The sequence below is a fragment of the Phyllobates terribilis genome, unplaced genomic scaffold (assembly GCF_046119375.1).
Source record: "Phyllobates terribilis strain yellow unplaced genomic scaffold, ASM4611937v1 Scaffold_12__6_contigs__length_324123572, whole genome shotgun sequence".
Taxonomy (NCBI): domain Eukaryota; kingdom Metazoa; phylum Chordata; class Amphibia; order Anura; family Dendrobatidae; genus Phyllobates; species Phyllobates terribilis.
In genome coordinates, this window is record NW_027362772.1 from 306,120,303 (window position 1) to 306,131,198 (window position 10,896).

General features: G+C 46.1%; 1 protein-coding gene across 3 annotated transcripts in view; it reads left to right on the forward strand.

Annotated features, from left to right (window-relative positions):
• The window catches only part of B3GAT1 (beta-1,3-glucuronyltransferase 1), an 80,522-nt gene that overhangs the window by 67,949 nt on the left and 1,677 nt on the right, over positions 1-10,896 (forward strand). For all 3 annotated transcript variants that reach the window (XM_073657323.1, XM_073657322.1, XM_073657321.1), the window contains 3 exons: positions 7,419-7,927; positions 9,279-9,575; positions 9,858-9,958. In XM_073657323.1, coding sequence (XP_073513424.1) covers positions 7,419-7,927; positions 9,279-9,575; positions 9,858-9,944 — 893 coding nt within the window. In that variant the 3' untranslated portion in view covers positions 9,945-9,958. The remainder of the gene's footprint in view (positions 1-7,418; positions 7,928-9,278; positions 9,576-9,857; positions 9,959-10,896) is intronic.

Here is a 10,896-nt window from a genome sequence, read left to right on the forward strand (position 1 = left end):
ATAGTGAGTGCAGCTCTGGAGTATAATACAGGAGGTAACTCAGGATCAGTAATGTAATGTATGTACACAGTGACTGCACCAGCAGAATAGTGAGTGCAGCTCTGGAGTATAATACAGGATGTAACTCAGGATCAGTAATGTAATGTATGTACACAGTGACTGCACCAGCAGAATAGTGAGTGCAGCTCTGGAGGATAATACAGGAGGTAACTCAGGATCAGTAATGTAATGTATGTACACAGTGACTGCACCAGCAGAATAGTGAGTGCAGCTCTGGGGTATAATACAGGGTGTAACTCAGGATCAGTAATGTAATGTATGTACACAGTGATTCCACCAGCAGAATAGTGAGTGCAGCTCTGGAGTATAATACAGGAGGTAACTCAGGATCAGTAATGTAATGTATGTACACAGTGACTGCACCAGCAGAATAGTGAGTGCAGCTCTGGAGTATAATACAGGATGTAACTCAGGATCAGTAATGTAATGTATGTACACAGTGACTGCACCAGCAGAATAGTGAGTGCAGCTCTGGAGTATAATACAGGAGGTAACTCAGGATCAGTAATGTAATGTATGTACACAGTGATTGCACCAGCAGAATAGTGAGTGCGGCTCTGGAGTATAATACAGGATGTAACTCAGGATCAGTAATGTAATGTACACAGTGACTGCACCAGCAGAATAGTGAGTGCAGCTCTGGGGTATAATACAGGATGTAACTCAGGATCAGTAATGTAATGTATGTACACAGTGACTGCACCAGCAGAATAGTGAGTGCAGCTCTGGAGTATAATACAGGAGGTAACTCAGGATCAGTAATGTAATGTATGTACACAGTGAATACACCAGCAGAATAGTGAGTGCAGCTCTGGAGTATAATAATGGAGGTAACTCAGGATCAGTAATGTAATGTATGTACACAGTGACTGCACCAGCAGAATAGTGAGTGCAGCTCTGGAGTATAATACAGGAGGTAACTCAGGATCAGTAATGTAATGTATGTACACAGTGACTGCACCAGCAGAATAGTGAGTGCAGCTCTGGAGTATAATACAGGATGTAACTCAGGATCAGTAATGTAATGTATGTACACAGTGACTGCACCAGCAGAATAGTGAGTGCAGCTCTGGAGGATAATACAGGAGGTAACTCAGGATCAGTAATGTAATGTATGTACACAGTGACTGCACCAGCAGAATAGTGAGTGCAGCTCTGGGGTATAATACAGGGTGTAACTCAGGATCAGTAATGTAATGTATGTACACAGTGATTCCACCAGCAGAATAGTGAGTGCAGCTCTGGAGTATAATACAGGAGGTAACTCAGGATCAGTAATGTAATGTATGTACACAGTGACTGCACCAGCAGAATAGTGAGTGCAGCTCTGGAGTATAATACAGGAGGTAACTCAGGATCAGTAATGTAATGTATGTATACAGTGACTGCACCAGCAGAATAGTGAGTGCAGCTCTGGAGTATAATACAGGAGGTAACTCAGGATCAGTAATGTAATGTATGTACACAGTGACTGCACCAGCAGAATAGTGAGTGCAGCTGTGGAGTATAATACAGGATGTAACTCAGGATCAGTAATGTAATGTATGTACACAGTGACTGCACCAGCAGAATAGTGAGTGCAGCTCTGGAGTATAATACAGGAAGTAGCTCAGGATCAGTAATGTAATGTACACAGTGACTGCACCAGCAGAATAGTGAGTGCAGCTCTGGAGGATAATACAGGAGGTAACTCAGGATCAGTAATGTAATGTATGTACACAGTGACTGCACCAGCAGAATAGTGAGTGCAGCTCTGGAGTATAATACAGGATGTAACTCAGGATCAGTAATGTAATGTATGTACACAGTGACTGCACCAGCAGAATAGTGAGTGCAGCTCTGCGGTATAATACAGGAGGTAACTCAGGATCAGTAATGTAATGTATGTACACAGTGACTGCACCAGCAGAATAGTGAGTGCAGCTCTGGAGTATAATACAGGAGGTAACTCAGGATCAGTAATGTAATGTATGTACACAGTGAATACACCAGCAGAATAGTGAGTGCAGCTCTGGAGTATAATACTGGAGGTAACTCAGGATCAGTAATGTAATGTATGTACACAGTGACTGCACCAGCAGAATAGTGAGTGCAGCTCTGGAGTATAATACAGGAGGTAACTCAGGATCAGTAATGTAATGTATGTACACAGTGACTGCACCAGCAGAATAGTGAGTGCAGCTCTGGAGTATAATACAGGAGGTAACTCATGATCAGTAATGTAATGTATATACACAGTGACTGCACCAGCAGAATAGTGAGTGCAGCTCTGGAGAATAATACAGGGTGTAACTCAGGATCAGTAATGTAATGTATGTACACAGTGATTCCACCAGCAGAATAGTGAGTGCAGCTCTGGAGTATAATACAGGAGGTAACTCAGGATCAGTAATGTAATGTATGTACACAGTGACTGCACCAGCAGAATAGTGAGTGCAGCTCTGGAGTATAATACAGGAGGTAACTCAGGATCAGTAATGTAATGTATGTACACAGTGACTGCACCAGCAGAATAGTGAGTGCAGCTCTGGAGTATAATACAGGATGTAACTCAGGATCAGTAATGTAATGTACACAGTGACTGCACCAGCAGAATAGTGAGTGCAGCTCTGGAGTACAATACAGGAAGTAGCTCGGGATCAGTAATGTAATGTACACAGTGACTGCACCAGCAGAATAGTGAGTGCAGCTCTGGAGGATAATCCAGGAGGTAACTCAGGATCAGTAATGTAATGTATGTACACAGTGACTGCACCAGCAGAATAGTGAGTGCAGCTCTGGAGTATAATACAGGATGTAACTCAGTATCAGTAATGTAATGTATGTACACAGTGACTGCACCATCAGAATAGTGAGTGCAGCTCTGCGGTATAATACTGGATGTAGCTCAGGATCAGTAATGTAATGTATGTACACAGTGACTGCACCAGCAGAATAGTGAGTGCAGCTCTGGAGTATAATACAGGATGTAACTCAGGATCAGTAATGTAATGTATGTACACAGTGATTGCACCAGCAGAATAGTGAGTGCAGCTCTGGAGTATAATACAGGAGGTAACTCAGGATCAGTAATGTAATGTATGTACACAGTGACTGCACCAGCAGAATATTGAGTGCAGCTCTGGAGTATAATACAGGATGTAACTCAGGATCAGTAATGTAATGTATGTACACAGTGACTGCACCAGCAGAATAGTGAGTGCAGCTCTGGAGTATAATACAGGAGGTAACTCAGGATCAGTAATGTAATGTATGTACACAGTGATTGCACCAGCAGAATAGTGAGTGCGGCTCTGGAGTATAATACAGGATGTAACTCAGGATCAGTAATGTAATGTACACAGTGACTGCACCAGCTGAACAGTGAGTGCAGCTCTGGAGTATAATACAGGATGTAACTCAGGATCAGTAATGTTATGTATGTACACAGTGACTGCACCAGCAGAATAGTGAGTGCAGCTCTGGAGTATAATACAGGATGTAACTCAGGATCAGTAATGTAATGTATGTACACAGTGACTGCACCAGCAGAATAGTGAGTGCAGCTCTGGAGTATAATACAGGATGTAACTCAGGATCAGTAATGTAATGTATGTACACAGTGACTGCACCAGCAGAATAGTGAGTGCAGCTCTGGAGTATAATACAGGAGGTAACTCAGGATCAGTAATGTAATGTATGTACACAGTGAATACACCAGCAGAATAGTGAGTGCAGCTCTGGAGTATAATACTGGAGGTAACTCAGGATCAGTAATGTAATGTATGTACACAGTGACTGCACCAGCAGAATAGTGAGTGCAGCTCTGGAGTATAATACAGGAGGTAACTCAGGATCAGTAATGTAATGTATGTACACAGTGACTGCACCAGCAGAATAGTGAGTGCAGCTCTGGAGTATAATACAGGATGTAACTCAGGATCAGTAATGTAATGTATGTACACAGTGACTGCACCAGCAGAATAGTGAGTGCAGCTCTGGAGGATAATACAGGAGGTAACTCAGGATCAGTAATGTAATGTATGTACACAGTGACTGCACCAGCAGAATAGTGAGTGCAGCTCTGGAGAATAATACAGGGTGTAACTCAGGATCAGTAATGTAATGTATGTACACAGTGATTCCACCAGCAGAATAGTGAGTGCAGCTCTGGAGTATAATACAGGAGGTAACTCAGGATCAGTAATGTAATGTATGTACACAGTGACTGCACCAGCAGAATAGTGAGTGCAGCTCTGGAGTATAATACAGGAGGTAACTCAGGATCAGTAATGTAATGTATGTATACAGTGACTGCACCAGCAGAATAGTGAGTGCAGCTCTGGAGTATAATACAGGAGGTAACTCAGTATCAGTAATGTAATGTATGTACACAGTGACTGCACCAGCAGAATAGTGAGTGCAGCTCTGGAGTATAATACAGGATGTAACTCAGGATCAGTAATTTAATGTATGTACACAGTGACTGCACCAGCAGAATAGTGAGTGCAGCTCTGGAGTATAATACAGGAAGTAGCTCAGGATCAGTAATGTAATGTATGTACACAGTGACTGCACCAGCAGAATAGTGAGTGCAGCTCTGGAGTATAATACAGGAGGTAACTCAGGATCAGTAATGTAATGTATGTACACAGTGACTGCACCAGCAGAATAGTGAGTGCAGCTCTGGAGAATAATACAGGGTGTAACTCAGGATCAGTAATGTAATGTATGTACACAGTGATTCCACCAGCAGAATAGTGAGTGCAGCTCTGGAGTATAATACAGGAGGTAACTCAGGATCAGTAATGTAATGTATGTACACAGTGACTGCACCAGCAGAATAGTGAGTGCAGCTCTGGAGTATAATACAGGAGGTAACTCAGGATCAGTAATGTAATGTATGTATACAGTGACTGCACCAGCAGAATAGTGAGTGCAGCTCTGGAGTATAATACAGGAGGTAACTCAGTATCAGTAATGTAATGTATGTACACAGTGACTGCACCAGCAGAATAGTGAGTGCAGCTCTGGAGTATAATACAGGATGTAACTCAGGATCAGTAATTTAATGTATGTACACAGTGACTGCACCAGCAGAATAGTGAGTGCAGCTCTGGAGTATAATACAGGAAGTAGCTCAGGATCAGTAATGTAATGTATGTACACAGTGACTGCACCAGCAGAATAGTGAGTGCAGCTCTGGAGTATAATACAGGAGGTAACTCAGGATCAGTAATGTAATGTATGTACACAGTGACTGCACCAGCAGAATAGTGAGTGCAGCTCTGGAGTATAATACAGGGGATAACTCAGTATCAGTAATGTAATGTATGTACACAGTGACTGCACCAGCAGAATAGTGAGTGCAGCTCTGGAGGATAATACAGGAGGTAACTCAGGATCAGTAATGTAATGTATGTACACAGTGACTGCACCAGCAGAATAGTGAGTGCAGCTCTGGAGTATAATACAGGATGTAACTCAGGATCAGTAATGTAATGTATGTACACAGTGACTGCACCAGCAGAATAGTGAGTGCAGCTTTGCGGTATAATACAGGAGGTAACTCAGGATCAGTAATGTAATGTATGTACACAGTGACTGCACCAGCAGAATAGTGAGTGCAGCTCTGGAGTATAATACTGGATGTAGCTCAGGATCAGTAATGTAATGTATGTACACAGTGACTGCACCAGCAGAATAGTGAGTGCAGCTCTGGAGTATAATACAGGAGGTAACTCAGGATCAGTAATGTATGTACACAGTGACTGCACCAGCAGAATAGTGAGTGCAGCTCTGGAGTATAATACAGTTGGTAACTCAGGATCAGTAATGTAATGTATGTACACAGTGACTGCACCAGCAGAATAGTGAGTGCAGCTCTGGAGTATAATACAGGATGTAACTCAGGATCAGTAATGTAATGTATGTACACAGTGACTGCACCAGCAGAATAGTGAGTGCAGCTCTGGAGTATAATACAGGATGTAACTCAGGATCAGTAATGTAATGTATGTACACAGTGACTACACCAGCAGGATAGTGAGTGCAGCTCCGGAGTATAATGCGGGATCAGTAATGTATGTAGACAGTGACTGCAATTTCTATGTATATTCACTATAGACAATGTCCAAATCCCGGGTGTAGAGCTAAAAAAACGTATTGTGCCGTTTCTCCCTTAGCTGTATGGGGTCATGTGGGTTTGGGTGCCGTCGCCTGTGAATATTCTGGATTACTTTCAGTGGGCTCCTCGGAGCTTCTTTGTGCTGCCGCCTTTCTTTCTTCCATGTTGCACTTTCTGCCTCTGGGCGGCTGCAGCTCATGGATTTATCAGGATTTCTCTTATTAATGCAGCTATAACCCCCTTCACAAAGCGCAGATTTCCCGGAGTAAATGTCTCGTTTATATACTTGGCAGTCACGTCGCTGCCGATGTCGGAGCGGAGGCGGCTCCTGCGTTTATTCCGCTCCCATTGAGCTGATGATACATTATAGAAATCACTGACGCCTCGGAGCCCAGTAATAACGGGTCGGTGCACGGGGAGGTCAGTCCCGGTCTCTATAGGTAATGAAGTCAGGAGATAGTAACTGTAATGCCGGAGGAGTTCTGCTCCTGTTAATGTAAAATGTATAGGTATAATAGACCTGAGCTGCAGCCCCTGGACTCCGCAGGACCCCCATCAACCATCATAATATTGTCACTTATATCCCCCTCTGCCCCTTCCTAGCTGCGCCCACCCTCGGATATTATTTCCCACCTTGTGCTTCCCATATAGACGTCACATCAGCCGCAAGTCGCCATTTTTACCAATGCGATACGTTCATCTTCATCATCATCATCATCATCATCCGCCTTCTGGATCCGCTTGTGACTTTTTTGCTTTCTGTGATCGGTTCGTGTCCATCTTGTTCTATTAGATCGTTGCTCGATTGCAGGGTTATAGCCTAAGCCCCCCATATAAAATCTGTCCAGACCCCCGCAGGCGGGGAGAGGGTCCTAGGCAAGCTCCATCAGGACAGTACATACCCGTATGGGTGATAACAGGTACATGTCCCCTAACGAGGACAAAAAAAAAAAAAAAACTTAAAATAATTAAAAAATAAATGTAAAACCTAAAAACGACAAAATCGGTTTCATTTTTACCGTTAAATCCCTTTTTCCCCCCGTTTTTCGCTTTGATTGAATTGTTGTCGTTTAACATCTCGTCCCACGACGGCGAGAAAATCCCGTAAATCCGATGAGGCTTTGTGAAGGCGAGTGGGGTAGAATGAAGCTCATCCCATCCTCCCCCGGGCGCATACAGACGAGTCTGCTGCAGAACTTCTTGGTTACTTCCTCTGACTTCCTTGAGATTATCTTGTTTTCTGTCTCCGCAGAGGACGGCAGCGACGGCCGCAGAGATGCAAGTCCAGGCTCCGACTCCAGGGAGTATTGCTCGTCTGAACGGGATATAGTAGAAGTTGTCAGGACTGAGTATGTGTACACGCGGCCGCCGCCTTGGATGGGCAACCTCGCCACCATCCACGTGATCACCCCGACCTACAGCCGGCCGGTGCAGAAGGCAGAGCTGACCCGTCTGTCCAACACGTTACTGCACGTGCCCAATCTGCACTGGGTCCTGGTGGAGGACTCGCAGCGCCGCACCCCGCTGGTCACCCGGCTGCTGCAGGAGTCTGGTCTCAACTACACCCACCTCAATGTGGAGACCCCCCGAAACTATAAACTGAGGGGAGACACCCGGGACCCCCGAATACCCCGGGGGACTATGCAGAGGAACCTCGCCCTGCGATGGCTTAGGGAGACTTTTAACAAGAACAGCAGTTTGCCGGGAGTCGTGTACTTCGCCGATGACGATAACACGTACAGCCTGGATCTGTTCGAGGAGGTGAGTCTATGGACTGGTGAAGCCCCCTAGTGCGGGCCGTTACATGGGACTGCTGGACTACAGTCCCTACTCTGCATCTAATCACTTCCTGCTGATATTCGTGGACTTGTGCCTAATTATGGCAGAGCTGCAGTGTAAAGTATGGGGGAAACATTGAGCTGCAACCATAGAAATTAGAGGGGTTTTTGCTTTGCAGCAACTTCTAACTTTACTACCCGGGGAGTGTTGAGATTAGGGGCGTGGAAAGCACAGCGCAGTAGGGGGCACAGACCCCAATATTCCAGTGGGATTGATGAGCTGCAATATTAGGGGTCTGGCAGTAGCGACAGTAATGCACGAACTCTTGTTACATTGGCGGTGGTCTCAGATTGGAGAAGTTCGGACACCTGGGACCACCACGATTAGGATCAGCACTGTACACCATGTAGTGGCCGTTCTCGGTGCTGCTGCTCCGATCACGGGTGCTGAGTTGCAGTACCGAAAATGGCCACTGAATGGTGTACATCAGGCTGGAGCTGGTAACAGACAATAGAGGGGGTACTGGGTGTGGGACCCCACTGATCTGATAAGATTTTGCTGTCCTATAAATACTAAAGCTCATTAATAATAAGTCCTGGACATCCCCTTTAATCTCACATAGATGAGGGCAACAAGAAACTCTTAAACAAGTTGTCGGGTTAAAAACATTTGCTGTTGTGCGACTTTTTTTTTTAAAAGCTAAATTGCAATTGTAAAATCGCTGGATGTGAATACAAAGCCCCCAAAAGTGTGAGGGGCACAAGACAACGTCATCTGCAAGTCGTGCGACCAAAGTCTGGGTGCAGCCGCGGCGTCGGTGCATCTGCAGGACTCGTCCTCGGTGGAGTCAGGGGTTTCTCCATGATGGAAAATATCGTGTTAACAGCTTGTAATGGAGCCGTGATTACAGCGAAAAGAGACACGTTCTGGCGCCCAAGGTGGGTGGTCAGGAACAAAGTTCGGGGGGCTTTGTACTCACATCCAGGAGTTATGTGGAAGAGGGGGGGGGGGGACGGAGTCAGCAGCGCAGTGTGTGATTGACAGCCGCAAACACAATGACTGCAATCAGCGTCCGGTCCGGAGTATGAGGGCGCGGTGCACAAAGGGATACAATGGTAACAAACCCTCAGCTGTGAGAGGTGTTTGGTCAGTGGAGGGTTGTCAGCCTTTGGATTCACTGACAGAAAGCAGAGATATTGAAAACGTGGAGGAGAAATCGATGCAGATCTTACCTTAGACACTATGGTGGGAGGTTTTTGAATGTGAACTTTGCAGCATTAGGAGCGCAGCTCTGGAGTGTGACGTGAAGGATACACTGACGCTTTCTCTCTAGATGCGGAACACCAGGAAGGTGTCGGTGTGGCCGGTGGCTTTCGTCGGAGGCCTGCGCTACGAGTCGCCGAAGGTCAACGGTGCCGGGAGAGTGTACGGATGGAAGACGGTGTTCGATCCGCACCGGCCGTTCGCGATAGACATGGCGGGCTTCTCCGTCAACCTGCGGCTTATTCTGCAGCGACCGCAGGCGTATTTCAAGCTGCGGGGAGTGAAGGGCGGCTACCAGGAGAGCAGCTTACTGCGGGAGCTCGTCACCCTCAACGACCTGGAGCCCAAAGCCGATAATTGCACTAAGGTACGTGGGGAAATGGGGGCAGGGGCGCCAGTCAGCATCGAAATAGTGTAATGGGGGGTCCAACAACTGTGGGGGTGGAACCAAGAGCACCCCAACTCCATTACACCCCATGGGAGATGTAGAAAGTGCCAAGTGTAGCGCCTGCACCCCCGGATTACTGGGGGAACCAGAGGTCAGACCTCTACGAGGGTCTCTAGAACCAGAAACCCCTTGCATCGATCCCTAGGATGCGCTGTATACCGTGGAGGGTCCAGGCTGTATACAATCTGCTCCTGTTTGCAGATCCTGGTCTGGCACACGCGGACAGAGAAGCCCGTGCTGGTGAACGAGGGGAAGAAAGGATTCACAGACCCCAACGTGGAGATCTGAGGACGCGTACACAGGTGAGCCTGGCCCGGGGGGACGTCCCGGGAACGCTGGAGTACAGCAATCAGTTACCCCCCCACTATGGAAACTTTACCGACTTTCTGCCGTTTACATTGATTGGAAATATCTGATCACAACTAGAAACAAGAGGATTCTCCAAATTCTATATAAAAGGTCAACTTTCCTAACACCTTCATGACCAGCATCTATAGTACTTGGTAGAGCTCCTCTGGCTGTTGTGACCTGCTGCAGACGTGATGTATAACCAGACATCGGCTTCTAGCAATGTTTCGGAGGGATCTTATCTCATTCCTCATGGGCAATATTAGTAACTTGGGAGACCAGTGCCCACGAGGAATGGGCTAAGACCCCTCAGAAACGCTGCTAGAAGCCGATGTCTGGTTATACATCACAATGGCAGCAGGTCACAACAGCCAGAGGGGCTCTACCAAGTACTATTGATGTCTGGTTATACATCATGACTGCATCAGGTCACAACAGCCAGAGGGGCTCTATCAAGTACTATAGATGTCGGGCTATGCATCATTTCTGCGGCAGCTCACAACAGCCAGAGGGGCTCTACTAGGTACTAAAGATGCTGGTTATGAAGGACTGAATAATCCCGCGAATGCAGCAGTCAGGAAAAGTGGCATTTTGCACTGAATTTGCTTAAACCTCATGTTATAAGTCGTTTTCTGATATTTACATGGTTCTTGTTTCATTGATTTATTGGAAACAGCAGAAAGTTTGTGAATTTTGCTCTTACACTGAATGGAGGGGTCTGGGGTGGGATAATTGCAGCTGTATAGATCAGTCCCTATAGACATAGTAGCACAAGTGTAAGACCGTCACATAAAGGCAACCTTTCTTATTAGCATCCCAGGACAGTAATGCCCATCATCCTACTCTTGGATGATGAGACCTATCTATAGCGGGGGTCTCTCGCTGGGTTCTG